The 20432-nt window shown below is 34.5% G+C and overlaps 4 protein-coding genes across 8 annotated transcripts; 1 reads left to right on the forward strand and 3 right to left on the reverse strand.

Moving 5' to 3' along the window:
- Positions 1-2548: 2548 nt before the first annotated feature.
- On the reverse strand, positions 2549-7522 carry LOC139775148 (lysozyme 2-like). Its single transcript, XM_071710937.1, has 4 exons — positions 7361-7522; positions 3456-3623; positions 3171-3244; positions 2549-3083 (listed from the first exon to the last, which is right to left on the reverse strand). The coding sequence occupies exons 1-4, from the start codon at positions 7422-7424 to the stop codon at positions 2943-2945; spliced, it is 447 nt and encodes a 148-aa protein (XP_071567038.1). The 5' UTR covers positions 7425-7522; the 3' UTR covers positions 2549-2942.
- A 1996-nt stretch (positions 7523-9518) lies between these two features.
- Eef1beta (elongation factor 1-beta) lies at positions 9519-11409 on the reverse strand. The gene is made up of 3 exons (XM_071710936.1): positions 11184-11409; positions 9837-10267; positions 9519-9734 (listed from the first exon to the last, which is right to left on the reverse strand). Exons 1-3 carry the CDS (start codon positions 11261-11263, stop codon positions 9580-9582), a joined length of 666 nt encoding a protein of 221 aa, XP_071567037.1. The 5' UTR covers positions 11264-11409; the 3' UTR covers positions 9519-9579.
- A 1152-nt stretch (positions 11410-12561) lies between these two features.
- LOC139775146 (transmembrane protein 223) lies at positions 12562-14934 on the forward strand. Of its 5 annotated transcripts, none has more exons than XM_071710934.1 (5): positions 12562-12750; positions 12899-13143; positions 13504-13829; positions 13998-14140; positions 14663-14934. In XM_071710934.1, exons 2-5 carry the CDS (start codon positions 12989-12991, stop codon positions 14675-14677), a joined length of 639 nt encoding a protein of 212 aa, XP_071567035.1. In that variant the 5' UTR covers positions 12562-12750; positions 12899-12988; the 3' UTR covers positions 14678-14934. The 5 variants fall into 5 exon arrangements, with proteins under 5 accessions (XP_071567035.1, XP_071567033.1, XP_071567034.1 ...); XM_071710932.1 differs by having other exon boundaries at positions 12564-12768; positions 14658-14934; XM_071710933.1 differs by having other exon boundaries at positions 12564-12768; positions 12963-13143; positions 14658-14934.
- On the reverse strand, positions 14193-18918 carry LOC139775145 (uncharacterized). Its single transcript, XM_071710929.1, has 5 exons — positions 18417-18918; positions 16504-16721; positions 16158-16372; positions 15802-16077; positions 14193-15534 (listed from the first exon to the last, which is right to left on the reverse strand). The coding sequence occupies exons 2-5, from the start codon at positions 16636-16638 to the stop codon at positions 15267-15269; spliced, it is 894 nt and encodes a 297-aa protein (XP_071567030.1). The 5' UTR covers positions 16639-16721; positions 18417-18918; the 3' UTR covers positions 14193-15266.
- Between the last annotated feature and the right edge of the window lie 1514 nt (positions 18919-20432).

The raw sequence follows: 20432 nt of genomic DNA on the forward strand, positions 1-20432 counted from the left end.
CAGGTTGTTGGTCCACACTTGGTCAAACACGTAGCAAGCAAGCTACGTGTGTGTGTCACCTAAAACTTGATAGTTTATTAGTAAGGTTTTTTTTTTTTTTTTTTTTTTTTTTTTTTTTTTTTTTTTTTTTTAGTGCTCTGTCTGGGTATATGCTAGTAATTTGGATAAATATATTACTAAATTTTAGTAATATTAAAGTTGATAAAAGTAAAAGTTATAAGATTATTGATTATTTCATATAGTTTTTACTGTAGAACTTTTATTCAAAAAATGTTTTACGATATTATCTTTTGGATATCATAAATGAGAAATTTATATGTTGACGTGCATATATCAGTTCTTATTTAGACATCATAAGTAAGAACTCTATATATTGACAAACTTCAAATATCTTATAACGACGTCCTGTTTGAGAAATCTTTTAGATATAATTTTTATGATATCTCTCTGCTCTCAAAAAGCGGTGCATCAGATAACATTCTGACATCTTTATATGTATAATCGTTTAAAATCGAAGGAATTAGCAATTTTGAGATAGCGCATAGCTGGTACGTGTGTCAGCGTGGTCGACTTCGTAGTTGACGAGTTTGAGATTGATTCCGACCGAGTCATTTCACACAAACCTCGATGAAATAACGTAGTTTGGTGTTGTTAACCCAAGAACGGACATCTGGAGCTACTTAAACATGCCCGTGGCGAAAAAATAAAGCTCACGTTTCAGTAATTAATGTGCTTTTTTCATTTTTTAAATATTTCTTTGGTTTCTTCTTACTTTTTTTCAGAAAATGTTGAGTAAATCTATATACATATTGTTTTCAAGTACTGATAAATTATACAACAGTCCAAAATATGCAATATGTAAATATATAATGCAATATGTAATAGCAGTAACTTCTAATATGGGTGTAAAAGTAGGTTAAATGACCGTTTATGCAAAGAAATGAGGTGCCCGTTCGGGTTAACGAAGTCGTGGGCGTAATATTCAAACAATAAAATAAATACATTCATAAAGTATCTGGCGAAGCAAAAGAGCTCTTTTTCAGTAAATCATAAAATTAATATTATATTACACAGAATATGCGTTTCGTTCAAATATTACACGAATCGTATAATGTTTGTTTAGCACCTTCTACGCAAAATGCAAAATATGCAATACGATTTGAAAATATGATATTTATGTTGTAACATTCGATTCGTTGCATTTCATATGGCAGTCTGATTTTTATTAAACTTTCAATAACTAGAATAAAATAAAAACTGTTAGGTGCAAAAATTAAATTTTAGTATGCAAAATATAGCGAAATGAGATTATAAGATTATCGTTATAAATATGTGATTAGGTGATAGGTGAGGAATAAGAATTTGGTGCTTGGTTTAATAAAAGCCTGTTCAAGTTTTTACTCGCGAATAAAAGGCTTCTTCTTTGTCTCATTGAGCAAGACAAAAAAACAATAATAATGAATTATTATTAGACGCTAAAGTTTTTGTCAGTCAAATCCTTACGCAAAGGTCACTAAACATGTGTATATGCTACATTAATGTAATTACGATCTATCAGCGTTGCCTTAGCGATAGCGACTAGCACTATAAGAAGCCCTCCGCAAAAGATTTAATATTCCACGTATTTGTATAATTTGATTATAACATTATTAGCAAAACGCATAATCATGATAATAAGTTAAAATGCAATAAGGATATAACAACAATTGATACATAAACACGTAATAATACGTGGACTCCGATTATGAACCTCAAGTATTTTTAATATGATTATGAAAATATGAAAATGTGCGAATATCGACGTACACCTTCAATCGTATTGATTTTATACATGTGACCATGAGAAACGGTAGTATATCTTGTGTCAAGGGCATGCACTATCAACGTGCAGTGAAACCGATCTGCGTAGCTATATTTTATATATTTTATATAATGTAATATTTAAAATTGCATTACAAATTTTATAATTGTAACTTAGGATTGAAAGAACTGATATTAAAATTAATATAATCTCATATGATATTAATTTATAAATAATTTATAAATAATATGTTATAAAATAATATGCTATAAAATTCTACACATGATTTTATAAACGTTTTAACAAAAAGTTGCATATATGTATAATTTTTAAAATTAATGTCATTTAATTATTGTTACCTTATTACTTTTTCTTTTACTTGATTATCTTTTTTTGAGAATAGTTTTTTGTGATTTGCTAAATATTAACAAATAGAAAAATTTCTTAATGTCCATAATTATTACTTGGCGCCGTCGATAATTATGTCGTAAAATTATTCGCTTTTTTACCAATCAAATAATTTTCAAATTAAGAAAATATAAATTCTCAAAAATCAACTATAACAATAAGTATAAAAAAAGTGTAATCAGTTAGGAAGTTATATAAGCATTAACTGAAATTTGAAGAACCACGATTTTTCCTAAAATTTTCTTATTAATTACGCAAAATGTGAAAACTCGATAATTTTATAAAATATAATATAAGAAGAATTTCAGGAAATTGTGATGTTAGTAAAAATTCCACATATTAAATTTTTAAAGCTTTTATTATAAATGTTTTTGCGTTAGCTATATTAGCATAAGTAAGACTGATTATTATGCGTCAAATACACAATCATACAGCATGAATATTTAAGTAAGTTAAAATTAATACAATGCGACATATTAAAGTATGTGGAACACCACGTGCACACATATATGTTTTCGATTGATATATTTGTTGCATATCAAATCCTAAGAGATAAACTTATACTAGATAAAATTTAATGGGCAAAACTAGAGGCGGGAACTAGTTTCGTTGCTAATAATAATGAATGACTGTATCACAAATATTTGATAAAGATACAAGATGGGTTTTCATCGGACATGTATATTACGATAATTAAGGGATTGTTATTAGGCGGTAGTGTAACATACACATATTATTGATTTTGGAAGGTTTGTAAACACAACTTGAATTTATTCTCATATTTGCTGTTTAGCGCGCCGTTGCAGGCGTTTGCGCCAAGTCGATGAATACGCAAATAATCTTCGCAGTCGATCACTCCATTTCCGGTGCAGTCCTATTTAATTAATGCACATTAGTTGTTAAGATGAAGAAGTGTAGTATAAGCCGAAATCTCTACATGAAAATTGAGTGAATTACTTACGTGACCGAATTTGGCCATATAGCTTTGTACTGCACCAGCAGCACAGTAGGGATCATTGACGCATCTGGCATAAGCTATAATAAAAAAAAGAGAAGCAATTATTATAGAATTCTTATATTTATCAATCAGGTTATAACATTTATATTTATTATTTAGTCATTAAAATAAATAATATAGACATACAATTTATACAATGATTATATTAACGTTGGTTGACAAAGAAATGGAAATTATTTCCATTATTTGAATGTCTAAAGTATCTTAATATAAAAGAAAGTAACTGACCATCGTCACTGGTTGGCTCGTTGTTCAGAGTTGGTTTACCGGCGTCAGACCAGTAGCCCCATGTTATGGCGAAGGGTCCACATACGGATCCAGAACACCCGCGAGTGGTGTTACATCCTGTGCTAACTTCGCATATACAGCCTAAACAGACCTGCGATATAACTTGAGCTGAAATAAAAAACAGAGATGCAAATTAATATGTAAAAACTAGAAATGTATGACGTTTTTTTAATATCTTATCATACGCAAAATAATCGAGCAGAAATAGAGTACACTGATGAAACAGAAAAGTATCATCTAATTAGTAACTCTAACTTTCTATTTTTATTAAACAAAAGGAATATAAGTCGCTTCGAACAAAATAATGATATTTATAAATTTGACAAAATAATTTTGATACAAAAATTCCTCTCTTTATGTTAGACTTTCGAAGTCATGCAAAGTTTGTTACAATTCTATTTTATATTCTCAAATCTCTATATAGAATATAGATTTTCAATGTTACTCAAATTGAACTTAATTAATAATAACAATAATAACAATAATAATTAATATGACAATATATCGTAATTGAATTTCTGTATTTTTTTAAGATTTGTTGAAATAAAATATTTACGTTACGAATCTTTGAGAAACAAAAATATCAGCATTTAAAACGCGGATTAGGACGATGCACTTGCGATAGAATTATAATAAGAACATAAAAGTTGCTTGACTTCCAGACTCTACAATATATGAAACCGGAATTTTCGGTGTGTGATATCACTTGATACATATATCTCGCAACATTATACACAGCTTATGTATTTGTACCTGCACGGGCGCGGTTGTTTTGTATAGCGTCACGGTTAAAAATATAACTTAAATCAGCTCATGAATTTAAATTACAACTCATTCAGAGATGGCCACGACGACTGTTATAGTGAAAACCTTTCTTTCGTTCAATTCCTGTTCTTTTATTATATCTCCTTTGTTATTTCTATAACGGCCTAGGTAGCATATTTATATCAAAATATGACGTAGAGTTGAATTTTTTTCAAGTAATTAACGATTGTGATAAAATAAGAGTATTGTGATAATTAAATAAATACAAAATGCATGTATATTTTATAATATATCTTGTAACATCTTATTATCTTGTTTTAAATAAAATAATTTTATATAATTTTGATTTTCACAATCCTCTGACGTCTTAATGACGTCTCTAACGCTAACGTCAATAATACACCATTAAAACGTCTTTAGACGTCATCCTGCTACATGGCTACGTTATTGAACCGTCATTAAAACGTCTTTAAAAGGTTAAAAAAGTTCATGAAGTCACTGTTAGTAGATAATCCCCCAGCTACGCCTGCTAGCTGGGGGCTATCTAAAGTCAGAGCGAGTGGATTATACTCAAAAAATCAAACGTGTAGAACATAAAACTCTTTTCAGTATCGTTGAATGAATTACATTGTTTCACTTGCAAGTATAGCACCCTCCGTATTTGAATGTATGCCGTAATATATTATTAGTGTTGATTTCACACTTCTTTTCTTTCTGTGTATTACGATTAAACTTTAATCAAAGTGCAAATGCATATTCTGTTTAAATTATAGATTTACGATGATGAGTTGCAGAACTTGATCCACCCAACCAGTTTTAACGATCCGCATTTTTTAAGTCAGATTATAAACGGATCATTCTTATAACTCCCACTAGTTGGGTGCGGCCTGAAGCGGTTCATTTAATGAAGTCAAGACCTTTCTGTATCTTTGATCTGCTTGTATCTTTTGATCGCTAATCACAGATGCTGTGTATAGTCAATACCGTTAGATCTTTTATCTTTATAATCGATAATCAGTAAAACTGTACAATTTGATTCAAGGCCAATATGAGCTCATAAAGCGTAGGTATGCGTTCATTTTTTCTTTCACTCAATTCACACTCAGGACTGTGGAGCGAAAAAGACCTTAGTAAAGATTGAAACCAGTTTCGAAATACCAACTAAGGAATCTTTTGTATGCATAAAGAATCAAATATAAGACTGTTAGAAATGCCCCCCCCCCAAAAAAAGAGAGGAGAAAAAAGATAATCGTTCCGTTACACGTATATATTTACATTTTAAACTTATATTAGCTTGAATTAAATTTTATTATTTTTGGTGGATCTATACAGATGAGTATTATCATTGTTAGTTGATAATTAGTATGTCCAAATTGCTTTTAAAAAAACACATATAAATAACTTTTAACATATAATATACATATATTGATTCCATTCTAATAACATTTAATATGATGTGAATATTGCTCTATAATTTTAATTAATATTTCTTTTCGGTTAAAACTTTGCATCATGTGATGGATAGTAGGCAGTTATAGTTAACTGACTGTAGTTTATTATCGCGAGGCTATATATATTGCAATAACGCAAGAAAATAAAACGAGGAAATAAAACAAGGAAATTATACGGGAAAACGAGACACAGACACAAATGATATATTCGCATTAGAGTAATCAAACATGTTTTCTATATTTGGATTTCGTTATCTTAATTTGGATCGTCGCGAGCAGACCGCAACTATATATTCATATTGCATCGTCACTTTACCAATTAAATCTCGTCTAATAATTGCTATTTCTGTAATCGTCATCAACGATGTATCATTAAAACATAGTTGAAGAATACTAGTCATAACATGCATTATTGTAAACCGAGCACAAAGTTATATTTACTTACGGTATCTTTTATGGTGAAGTTATATCAATTCACGGTAAACATATATCACTTGATTTTTGTGACAAATAATATCATATAAAGCCAACAGATTATAGCAGACTTTTGACAATGTGATATGATTTATGATTATAATCACTTAACACTTTTGTCTTACATAGTCTCTAATAATCACTAAAAAACATATATAGGTACACAATGTGATTAAAGATTTAAAAAGAGAGAGAGAGAGAGAAAAGAGGTGCGAGTTAAATATTATTATTCATTCCTAACATGTGTACATATATATTAGAAATATTATACATATATTATTTTGTATATTAGATATTATTTTTTTCTTTTAAAGGTTTTAAATGACGTTTCTAATATTAGCACAATAAAATAATAGGGGAAAGGTTATAGAGATGGAATAAGAGAGTTAACTCTTTTGAGATTAGCCGACGTATTGCATAACAGTCAGGGACGTGGTCATGGACACAAAAATATGTTTTAAAGAATTCTGTGAGATACAGACTGCTATTAATGACGCGACTGATAAAAATTCCTGGAACTAACAGTAGCCGGATCTGATCGGATCTATTGTTTCTCAAATTGATCGAAGATTAATGCAGAATTTCACTTTGTGCAAAATGTAAGTTTAATAAAATATTGCTTAAATATTTAAAACGGATTATATAAACAAATATACATATAAACGGAAAATGTGGAAAACGGGCAGTAAGTTTGTATTACAAATTTTAATGTTTGAAATCAAGACAGATTTTGTTATTATTAAGTGTCTTCAAACTTGTATTTCAAAATTTTTAGCTGAAACTTTCTGAATCAAACAAAATATCTAATAAATTCTGTTCTAAAATCAGATTTCAAATAATATTTTATATTCACACATTCATAGAGAGTATTTTGGGGCTAAAATATATAATTTGTAATATACCTCAGTTTTTAATGAATTCTTGAATCAAAATTTTTTCAGATTGTCATATTTCTGCAATTTTTAAGCGAATATATTATTTCACATTCATAACATGTAAATTTTCTTGAAATTTCTAGCTTATATTTATTAATTGCTACGTAATATTATAATAACGTGCTTAAATCAGAACTTTCATACATTTAGAGAAAATTCGCGTTGTAATTCGTATTATAAATCTTCTATTAAAAAATAAAAAAAAACATCGATAGCTCACCGGAAGTATAAACGCAAAATAGCGTGATTATTGTCACAGTAACACACGAGACTCTCGCAAACATCTCGAAGATGTGATGCTGCTGATCCGTAAGAAACAACGTCTACTGCGCACTGTACTGGTCGACTGGTACGAGGTGATCCACGCTTTCGAACACTTCTCGACGATCGCTTTCTTATATATACGGCGATAACAACGCGTGACGAAGGCGAGGACAAACGATGAGGATACGAAGACACAGGAAGAGCGGGGAAAGGAAGAACCGTTCGCGGCCGAAGGACAAGAATCTCATCGTTATTTGCGCCAGAAGAAAAAGAGAAACGAAATTCCAAACACGTTTTCCAAACGGGATTGGAAATAGCCGAAAATTAGCAGTCAGATGATGTTCTGTTGTTTGATATTAAGTTAGGAATCGTTCCGTTCTTCATCAAGTAAATTTTTTTAACAACAGCGAATATGTACTTTGGAAAAGAATCTTCTAAGCGCGTAGCAATAGTCTTTAAAAATTAAATTAAACAGTTCTTCAAAATTAGAAGATATTCCGCAAATGTCTATATACATAATTTTTATATCGATAAGCTGAAAGAAGAGACAAATTTTTCTTCTATTTTTTATTACTTATTACATGGAATTTGCTAAATTATTAAAATAAGACATTTGCATATCGGTATATAAATCATATGAATAGTTATCATTACAAAGATATTAATTAATTTATGATATCTTGATTGCAATTAGTGAAGAATATTTATTCTTATATTATATTAATATTTATCAATTCTGTATATAATTTTATGCTATAATTATTTATATTAAAAGAATGTAACTTAATATACGTTTAGGATCTCATATGTTGTCATAGTTCTTATACTGCATCTTTCGACTTCTTTTATTCAAAACTTGCAAAACTCGAGAGATATTAAAAACAGAAAAAAAGCAAGTCCTGCATCCTTTCATGAAGTTTTGCAGTGAAAGTATCGACGTTAGCATGTCAATATATAAAAATCTGCGATAAAAACAAGAAGATGAAAGAAAAGAATACTAAGATCTGATCTTGCATTGTTTTACAGTAGAAGAGAACAAATCTTGAATTTTAATCCTGCATCTTTTCGCGATCCCTAACGCCCGTCCTGATAAATGGCAGATCGTCGTTACTTGGAAACTTGCAACACAGAATCGTGAAGAGACTACGACAACCGGATCCCAAGTTCAATGTCAATGCCCTAGGGACGCACCTCTCCTCGATGATCTTACAATTGATATTTTTCCTTGAGAACAAGTTTATAAGGGACGGCAAGCGCGCGTGAAGAGCGCGCGTGTCGCTCGTACGTTGCGCCATCGGCATACTATTTACTATTATTAGCCCAAATTATTCATTTAAATTTTGAAATAAGAAATTTTGATGCATATTACGAACCAATACGAAAGAGAGGGAATTCCATTTTTCTATATATATGCCCGATAACGGTTGATTGATCAACGTGTTTGCTTATTATTTATTACGTCTACAAGATATATGAAATTCCCGTTGCGTCATCGTATAAGCGATATAACATGAATAACATGATATAATGTCTGTACAACTCTTGTCCGCAGCTGACAATATCTGTAATTTGTTTTCTTATTGCAGTTTCTTTCCTGCTGAAGCCGATACTAGTTTGAATTATAATTTTTTAAACCTATATATAATTATAAAAATCGCATGGCAAAAAATTAATATTTTTAAATTGAAGCTGCAGGTAACCGTTATATGATAGTATTGACGTATTTCATATGTTATATACAATATTTTTTATTATAAAATCGTTATATTCTCTTATAGTAATAATTGCAATATTGAAACTTTTACGTTAATATATAATCTTTTCAGAGTTACATATTTCATTCTATTTATTTTGACATAGATAATATATTTATGGATATTCTGTAAAAAAAACTAATGAGATGGAATAGAACGTGCATAAAAACGTATAAATGCGAATGATTATTTGTGCGTGCGTGCTGCATATATATATTCGACAATATTAAAATTTACCTAATAATGTATACACGTAAGGTATTAAAATGAACACATGCAATGAAGCTTTAATAGAATTGTATTACTCTTGAAGACTGCACAAGGAATCCTTCGGGTATATTAAGAGAGTAACAAATTGCGTATATACAAACAATTAATATTTATTAATCCAATATTAAAAGTAATGAGCTGTTTCTGTTTCTTAGATCTTGTTGAACGAAGCAATGTCTACGGATTGAACGAATTCCTCGAATTCTTGAATCTGTTCAATCAGAAAATCCACCGATACTTTCTCGTCTTCTATCACGCACATTATTTGTAACTTGTTTATGCCGTAGCCCACTGGGACAAGTTTTGCTGAAAAATATATATATAATTCAGTTGTATAATTTGCTTACGTCGATCTACGTATATCTGTCGAAAGAGCGACAACTTACGAAAGTATACGAAGGTACTTACATGCACCCCAAACAAGACCGTCCATCTCAATCGATCTCACTGCGTTTTCCATCAACTTCATATCGGTTTCATCTCCCCAGCTCTTCACGTCCAGCACGATACTCGACTTGGCAATGACCGCGGGTTTTTTTGATTTTTTCTCCGCGTACGCCTTTAACCTTTCCTCCCTGATTTTCGCAGCTTCCGCATCCTCGTCTTCGTCCGAACCAAATAGATCTAGGTCGTCGTCGTCGTCGTTTGCCTTTCCCGTAGACGAAGCCGGCGGGGCACCGGCGGTGCTAAAGATGGCAGGTGCTTTCTTTTCTCCGGGAAGTGACTTAAAGTCGTAGGATTTTATGTGGTTGTACCAACGGAGTACATGAGGATTTGAAGATGACGGTGCCTTCCCCAATGCTTCGAGTACTGCAACATCGGCCTGAGTTGGTTGCCACCTATCGAGTGTAAATTCTTCTATATGATACGTTATCTTGTATCAAAGTCAATCCTTATTACACATTGCGTATTACTAAAAAGGACATTACAATTCCTAGTAGTGTTTCGATCGGAAACTTTAATACCACTTTAGTGTTATTAATGAGTTATTGATACAGTTAATTTGATACCAATTTTTCAATTTCATTACCATTCTTACTATGAACAAATTAATAATATTGTACAAACAATACATAAAATTTTCAAAAAATAAACGCAATTTCTTTTATATAAAAAAATCTCCATTAATATCTAAAGAAAAATTATCTTTTCCATGTGTAATATTGTTTATTTTGCGGTATATGTTATTTACAGAATATAAAAGAAAGAATGATATTAGAGTGACAAACATAAAGGGTATTTTGAACTACGCATGCCAGAAGTCATTGAGATTCTTATTCTTATGCGTATATTCAAATAGGTACGTACGTATAGATAACAAATCACATACGGAACCGTATGTAGAACAAATTCGTCAAGGAACTTGCAAAGAGTTAATTCTACGGAAGGTTTACCAAAAAGGATAGGTAGGAAGAAGATGAAAGAGACGTAAAAATAAATGCACGATGTGTGCGTGTGCGTATGCGTATGTGCTGTCCGTGTGACACATGTCCATACGTGACACTGGAAACGTCGTGTTTTACGAGTTTTATCTCGGCCGGGGACCGAGAGCCGCAAACGGGGAAGATGCTGCGCAGGTGCTCGTGACGGGACACCGGACGGTCGCTCCTCGTGGGAGAACGAGACGGCGGGAGTGCGCCGTGATGTGTACACGAGGCGAAAATGAGAAATAGGGAGGCAAGATGCCGACAAGCAGAGCACGTGTACCGGAGGGACGTTGGAGTCGCGCCGAGAACGCGCTAGAAGTAGGCTCACCCCTCGATATAACTGCGGTCGGCGAGATAGCCGTTGAGATCCTCGACGCCTTTATCGGTCTTCAGGTCACCGACAGCCATGGCGAAAATATATTCCGGGCGAGTAAATAGTTGACCGTGAGCTCGACGAGTCAGTAGCGGGGACCCCTTCGTCTGATCGCCGGAAGAGAGAGCTGCGCGCGGCGAGGCGGCGAGGCGGCGAGGCGGCGAGGGGCCGCCGCGGCCGGATCCGACGGCCCGGAGTCCGGACCCGGTTCGCGTAGCTCGATTTGAGAGCAGCGACGTGACGGTGACGTTTGTTCCGGCGCGCCTACTCGGCGGCGCTAGCGAATACGATGGCGCGCGGGGCGCCTGAGCTGAATCCGCCTGACGATGGCGGATCTAGTGAAATGATAATGGGCGCGTTCAGCAGACACAACTGTTGCACAACTGTTGAGTTCGTCTTATTAACACTCTGCGTTGATTGGTTGGTTCTAAAAGTAAGAGGCAATCACGTTCGACTGCTACTGAGCTGCTTGGTCGGCTGAACGCGACCAATGCCGGGACGAGATGAGAGAAGAGCCAATCCGATAGCGACGACTGCTGGCAACCAATCCTGTTGTAGAAGAGCACTGTCATATTTGTCAGGTTAGTCAGGTAAGACCTCATCCAACCAATGAAATGACCGAAAGCCCGTATCAGACTACGGATTGGGATTGAGATTGGATTGAAATTTGACCAATCAGAGCAAAGTTTACTAAACTTGAGATTAGTTTTCTCTGTTCTGATTGATTAAATTTCAATCCAATCTCAATCCCAATCCGTAGTCTGATACGAGCTTAACAAGTCTCAAGATTGTCATTAAACAATGGACAAAAATATCACTCATTCGCGTAAACATATTGTACTCTGGAATGTAAACTGCATGCTTAGATTGCTTGGACGACGGGTTGATTAGGGAACAATTACTGTCTCTGTTTAGCGAATTTTATAATTGATTGATGATTTTCTATTGTTCTCGAAAAGTACAACAAATAGAATAAAAGACGAGCTGGTTCTCCATCTCTTTCGTCTCATTTTCTTTGTATTTTTTATCAGGCCTGTTTTTTTTTAGCTGAACGGTTTATCTTTCCTCTTTTTCTTTTCACGTTGGAGAGAAAAAGAGAAAATATGAACTGTTCAGATAAAAAGAACAGACCTATCCTTTCTCTTTTTCTTTCGAACGTATATTTATCTTATTGGTCGCGTTCAGCAGACCAAGCCGCTCAGTAGCAGTCGAACGTGATTGGCTCTTACTTTTAGAACCAACAAATCAACGCAGAGTGTTAATAAGACGAACTCAACAGTTGTGCAGCAGTTGTGTCTGCTGAACGCGCCCATTTTAAGTGCAGAAAGAGTACGATGTAGTGTAGCTCCAAACTGGCCTCGTGTTTACCTTTTCTTATGTGCTTCCTAACCTAGCGTAAGAAATGTTAGGATTTTATCGTTGAATTGAATATTTATAAATAAAATTCACGAATTACAGGAATTGCACGTGTTCGCAGGAAAAACTTCGTAAAAATATAATTTAAATCTCGTGTATTTTTCAGGTAAAATTAACTCAATAGGTATATACGTGTATATCTTAGGTAACGAATAAATTTAATAAAAAAAGAAAGACAAAATTAAGTAAGATTGACATAAATATAATGTAAATGTCTGTAAATGAAGAAGAATAAGAAAAATTTTTATTTATAGGAAATGATGTTAAAAGCCTATTAACATTTAATTACAAGAAGTTACTAAAAATTATTTCTTGTAGTGACGCAAGACGAACACTATTCCAAAATGTTGAGTTTAATTTTCAAGCATTTTATTACTCCTAAAACTGTATTAACTCAAATGCGATCCATCCATGGGATAGCGCAAAAATATTTTATGAGTGACGAGAATATATCTTCAGCAACAATGGCTATTAGAATGTTTCTAATGAGACATGTAAGGTAAAACACATAATTATATTGAAACTTTTGATATAATATATCTCATATAAGTAATATATTTTAGTTGATTAAAGTCGAAAGAGTTAATATTTGCGCATATATATGGGATATTCTCGATCTCTATTGTTATGTATTTTAATTACAGGTGAAAGAAATTGAACACAAAAAATGGAATATTATTGTCAATATTTTAAGCTACAATTATTTGTGACACTCAGTTATTCTATCATTAAGAAATTGGTAACTCCAAATTGAATTCATGAATGTTAAAAGTGACAATAACTCTAGAATATCCTGTATATTTTACAATTATAAATTGATAATATAATATCTTACAAAATAATATAAATAAAATTGCAGATTATCTAATGGAGCAACACGACCAACAAGTTTTTTAAGACCTAATGGGTTGCTACAAAATGTATTAATACAGCGTCGACAAATGTCACAATTGGATATAAATACGAATGTACGGAACAACGTAGTTTTATATAAACTTGAAAAGAGTGCATATTACCGATATATGCGAATTTTTTCAATTGGACAATTATTTGGTTGGTCAGTATTGGCTTTTTATACTTATAAGCCATCATTCTGGGATATATTCTATACTGACATAAAGTTTAAGGAATTTTGTTACAACCATATGTTTCGACTTAGCACATTTATTTGTGCAATTCTTGCAGGTGAGAATCACTTTTTATACTCATATATAATATAATAAAAATTAGTATTTTATACGTATGCGTAAGAGAGATTTATATTTTTATTTTCTAAACAATTCTTCATATTTATAAAAAAATGGAGCAGATAAATTGTGCCCTTTTTTGAAACTGTATGTATTTATTTTGTAGGTCCTATCATGTTTTTAATCATTTATGCTACATGCGCTCGTAGCATCAAGTACATTATCTTAAATAAAGGTGGTGAAACACTTTCAATTACTACGTTTCACATGCGAAAGAATAAATCCACCATAAGCGTACCAGTGGATATGGTAAGAATTATTTGTATATAGTTATGAATGAGACTAATAAACATTTCATATATAATATTAATAATAATGAATATATTTCAATTTTTTCGACTTAACTGGCCACAATTCAGTACAAAATCACGTTTCAGCCGTTGGTTTGGGCCCTTATCAAGTGTAAAATTAGCTCATAAATTCCTTATGTATGGTGGTAACATGTCATGTCTTCGGCATCGAAGTAAAAAAATTAATTGCTGTTTAATAGTGTAAGATTTGGTCTTGATGTTAATCCAATTTTTCAATAATTTAGTGCTATCACTTCCATAGCGTTGACTCGTGGTATAAAAGAAACTTCTAATAAGAGACACCATTGTTTCAGTCGAAGGTGAATAATTTACGAGCTAATTTTACACTTGATAAGAAATTGTTTATTATTATTAATAATAATATATAACGCTTTTAGAGCGTCAATATAAAGATAAACAAAATGTTTTTCTTTTATATTTTTGAAACATTCCTCATTTGAGATATTCTTTTTAAGGTCAGATGCACCGCAGATAGAACCAGCAGAGGAGGAGTCTTACCAATTAAAATACAAAATAGATCCTTTTACTACCTGATTGATAAACAAGGCACGTTTGTAAATCCAAAACTTTTTGATTATGTAACAGGATAATTGCTTACATTTATGGATAAGTAGTATTATTTTATGAATATCTTCTCTTGTTATAATACATTGTACAAATTTTTATAAAAAAATGGAATTATTGTTACATATATTTATGCTTTATATATAAAATATAAATACATACTTAGAATTGCCTATTATTAAAAATGTTAATGTACCGATACACTAAATTGCGAATTATCAAGTTAACGCGGAAAATTCTATATGTTATTTTTGGGGGAAAGAGATTATTCTTTTTACAGATTATTTATATTGGTATTATAAAAAAGTACATTTACAAATTATATTTTTTCGAAAAAGAATATTAGTACAGTATCTATGCACAAATACACATAAGTACTATATTTCATTGCACTGAGATTAGTTTTTTATTCGTCATTGGTTTTTAAAACCCTTTATATAAGAGTTGGCAGAATGATGGGTATTTTAAATTAATGGTCAATACCATTTCTCATATTCCAATCAATATCTCTGACTCTGCCTGTCATAATACTTTCCCGAGTATTTGCTGTATCGATCGCTGTAGCCATCATCCTGATATTTGTCTTCCGTTTTATAATAAACTTCAGGTGCTGTAGAACCAACACGACCTTGCCAGTAATGAGTCCAGTATAAATCTTCTGGATTGATATCGTGTGGGTGTTTGGCATTTCTGAACACATGTACGCAATACACGAGGCTACCAATCAGTGTCAAAAAGCCAAACACAAGAAATATTATTCCCAAAATCCTACAAAAGATATTTACATTACAAATACAATTTTATAGGATATGGTATCTCTAATTAATAGTACCTCTAATATCTCTAATTTTTTGTACAATATATACATTTTACATACTCTCAACTATACATCTATATATCATGCTTTTCCTTTACGTTACGAATAATCATTAAAAATATGCAATTATAATTTGTCCTTTACAACTGAAGTAATTGAACTTATTTAAAAAATGTAAAATTCACGCGATGTAAAAATTTATTACGTAGTACTCTTACCAAACGACTAATGGCTGGAAGAATTGTATGACGATAACGAAGCCTAGAGTAACTAGAATCAAGCCAAGATTGAGAAGTAACATAAGGCAACAGACGCCCTTAGTGTTTGGACAGAACGGATTAGGCGTCGACATGGTTTCCACAATTATACCGCCTTTCCGTGACGTACGAGTTTTCACTGTCGAGGTGCCTGACCTGCCGGAACCGTAGCTATAATGACTAGGCGCTCTGTGATCCAATCTGGAGCTTGGTGCGAGGCTGGGACGTGATACTCGACTGTAACATAAAGTATACATTTTGTACTACGAGTATATTTACGGGATAATTGAATATTATATGTTTATAAATTTTGCAACCTTATGTCGGAAGTAGCTCTGTACGCAGCGCTGGTGACATATATATCTGAACCATTGTCACAAATGCTGCCGTGCGAGGCACTTTTGCGAAGCGGATGCAAACTATGCTTCGAAGATCCGGACAATACCGAGTCACGAGTATTATGCGCACTTCTGGATCTCCTATCTTCTTCTCTGTCATACCTATCTGCGTGGTTCTTTCTTGGAGGTTTCACCTGAAAAAGAAGAATTTTATAGAAAATAAAAATAACGACTAAATATACAATAAGAATGTGTACACCAATATAATAGAATAGAAGACTTTAAGTTAAAAGAATATCTTTGCTAGGGATATAAGATGCATTACCATGGTAGTATGTTCGTTAGCAACGATATATTCAGACACGGTGCGATCCGAAGGAGCTCTGTGGCTCTCCTCGCCGTCCGTAATATAATCACGATTTGCGTTAATGTGATATCCAGCATATCTCGAAGCATGCATTTTGGAGTCTGTATCAATCGACTCGCGCACAGGGAATGTCAAAGACAAGCACGTGACTAATCAGAAATGTCCGTTTAGCTCATCTGAAACAGAAATAAATATTAATTTATCCACAGATTGTCGAAAATTATGAACTACAGATGCGATAAAGGGCAGGAGAGGATTACGTTTAGACTGCACGGACACAACGTAAAAGCGCATCCGTTTTCATTCCTATTTAAAATATATCGCATATTTTAAAAGAGACTCATGCATCGGATGCATTATTTATGCTATCACCCACAACGAATATGCTTTCGCTGAAAGGAACGGACATTCGCGGATATTTTCGTTTTTAGTTTCATTCAGCAGCGGCCCGTTTGAGGCACGTTCTATCCAATTGTGTAGTCCTCCACGGTCGAATGCAAATTTATTGTTAGGTATAGCGTTCCTGTAAGTGCTGCCTGCGCATAACGATTGCAAAACGATGCATCATTATGGGATTGTCTCGCGATCCGTAGGCAGTGCCCACGGCGCGCCGTTCATCGCATTGGGCAAATCCTTATTTAGTACGATGATGTCACTTGACAAGGACATGTGCAACGTCTTCGATCAGTAATGCGCGCGTACTCTTTGCCCCCCTCTCCGATTCGTTCCCCCGCGATTCTTTCAAGACGGTCTTTCGTTTTGATTCGTTTCACGATATAAATTATAGAGAGAAGAGTCATATCTGTCACAGTTATGTCTTTATTAAACACGTACGTTCAGCGCGTCGTGATATTTCTTTGACCTTTATTGTAAAAAAAAACATTTCCTGCGATTGCATCCTCAAGAGCAAAATATATTTCATGATAAGCGATGTAACGACGATCGGATTTCACGTCGTTCCGAAATCGCTTCGAGGTGATTTAATTCAGCCCTGTGAGAGATACATATCTAATTAAAATCGATCACGAGAAATTATCATTTCTCCGGAATTAAACGCCCGTATTGCCAGATCTAAACTAATCTTAAATAACTCGATCTCCCTTTTTGTGTTAGAAAAGTGTTGTCGTAGTAAGACGAAATAAAATATGGAATGTGGATGAAATATGGATGGTGCGAGTGAGTTTTAGAGAAAATTGTAAACCAAGTCCATTTCTTGGCGATACATAAGCTGAAATTAATATTAAAAAAAATATGTATATAACTCGATCGATCTCTTTTTTCTCTCTAATTTCACGAGAATTTATCTCAAGCGATCGACCTGAGAATTCGCCAACAGCTCGCTCGAATTCATTTACTTTCTACAAAATAAATATGTGACAAACTGTATCGACGATTAATTAATGCCATTCGTCGTCTAAAATACGTTCACTCTCGTCAGCTAACCGGTTATTAAACTCCCGCATCACGTTTTTCTCGCGTTAGTCGCGATTTTTAAACGGACCCGTGCACGCAGGAGACGAAAGCAGCGGACTGCGACGCGCGCAGGCGCCGTAGATCCGATGCGACCTGTGCGCGCAGCACGTCCTCCCACGATATAAATCCCCGAAAAACGAAGAAAAAAGAGCGAGCAAGAGAGAGAGAGAGAGAAAGAGAGAGAGAAAACGGTCAATGAGGAGATGTTCAAGCGAAGCGTACACGCGGGACCGAGACCGAGATCGCGTCGCGAGGGACGCACACGCGCTCGCATCGATCGGCGCGTGCGGATCTCTTCATGGATCGGGATCGAGATCGCTCGGGAGAGGGCCGCTCGAAAAGCCCAGAAATGCTGGGGACCCTCGAGAGGATCGGGGACCAGTCGTGGGCTGGCGTACCTTGCTCGGGAGGGATTACGGTCCCTCGCGTGTGCCGATCCTTATCCGCGGGCGATTCCTCTCCTCGTGGTGACGCGCTGGCCGAACGTGGCGTGCCTGGATCGTCGCGACATATCGATCGCTCACGCGAATATTCGCCGCCTCCTTTGGTCCATCCCGTGTTTCTCTCTTCCTCTCTTTCTCGCTCTCCCTCTCTCTATCTCTCTTTCTCTTTCTTTCCTTCTTTCCTCCTTGAGATCGGTCGTCCCTGGTCGTCCCTGCACTCGCCCGAAGAGCACTCGCGACTCCGCGACGATTCCGACGGCGACGGCGCGTTCGCGCGGATCCGCGAAACTCGAGAGAGCTCGAGCTCGAGACGCGATCGACGGCCCCGGACTCCGGAGCGGCACGGCGCGATCGAGCCCCGCTGCTCTCTCGTCCGTCTCGCGGCCGAAGTCGCTGGAATGGTCGGCGGCCGTCCCGCGACCGCGAGCGAAAGGTGTGTTTATCACGGCGTGTGCTTTTCCACCACGCACTCTCGTCTGACGCCTTTAAAAGGCGAGCTCAGGTGTGCGCGCTAACTAGTCCTCGCCGCCCGCGATCGCGCTTCCATCCGGCGCGTCCCTCCTCTTCCTCCTCTTCCTCTGTGCGAATTAAAGATATTAAACGGACGCGAAATCAGGTCGCTCGTCTCGCGAAGGGAGATCTATCTGAGCTTTATAGGTATACGACCTACGATCTTGTTCCAGAAATTGTCCGAACGCAAAATGTAGAATGCAAATGACATACAGAACGTATCTTTTAGAGTTCGAGAAATAAAAATGAAACCCGCAGAACCCTAACAGCACACGTGAAAATGTTTTGGAGGATATCGCAAAAGTATAAGATCATGGGAACATCCCTGTATAATATTATTATATAGGGATGTCCCATGTCAGGTGCATTCTATTTATTTAAATGATATATGTCTTGTTACATTGGGGAAGCTTTCTTATCGAGTTGCACTTTCTGCTTGAATACGTATTTACGTCTAGAACAGAATACAATTCTAACTATTGATAATTAAAAATGTAAAATGCGAAACGACGATAGAATGTTTTCGTGCAGTTTGCGCGTCACATATATGTTAACGCTCAATCAACTTTTTGCTTCTTCGTGTCTCATGAAGAGTAAGGATTTTGTGATGATCCTCGAATCAAGATAATAACTGATACAAGAACACTGTGGTACCTTAGACTTCGAAAGTAGTTTTACGATCGTACGCGGTTATGCAATATAGATTCAGGATTCGGCTCAGAAAAAGAAAACTGGTTTTGAAAGCAGTCCAGTTAAGCCCCGATCTCGGGGATCAAGAATTAATCTGCAAAGTGAGTTGGTGTTATCTCGTGAATTTTCTGTTAAGGCAAATATATATCGATTTTCGTTAATCGTAAATCGTATTTATATATCTCAAAGGCTCGAAACTACGAAGGATCAATCAAATTTCGATTGTCCTATCGCGTTTCGCTTTTATATTCCGATTAATTTTTAGTTGAATTTGAACTCGGATTTTCGGCTCACTACTAAAGCGCATATCTCTCTGCGCCACAATCGTCACAAATATTATTAATTGTCTCGTATATATTTTGTATAGTCTCCTATATTTCAAATAAAAAGTATTTTAATTTTCCTTTTACCTATTAAATACAACTTTAAATGAAAACAACAGATTCTGCTCGGTTTTTGCTACCTATCTGTCGTCAGATTGCATTACGCAGATCCTGAAATGTGTACACTTATAATTAGAAAAATTAAAAATAATCAAAATTAATCATTTCTGTCGGCTAATTGCCCGCAACCCGTAGTGCAATACAGCCTTTTATATAGTGAGTTCATCAAAGTAGAAATAATTGTACATTACTTTCTACACTTGTAGTATAGAAAATAATTTACATTTTACCACACATTTAATTACTACGGTTTTTACACTTAAATTTATGCTTCTGCATTATTTGAATTTATTCAAGTATAACTTAAAAGTCAAATTATTTACAATAT

Source organism: Temnothorax nylanderi, unplaced genomic scaffold, assembly GCF_030848795.1.
Source record: "Temnothorax nylanderi isolate EJ_2023f unplaced genomic scaffold, tnyl_v1.0 TNYL_tig0093_pilon, whole genome shotgun sequence".
Taxonomy (NCBI): Eukaryota; Metazoa; Arthropoda; class Insecta; order Hymenoptera; family Formicidae; genus Temnothorax; species Temnothorax nylanderi.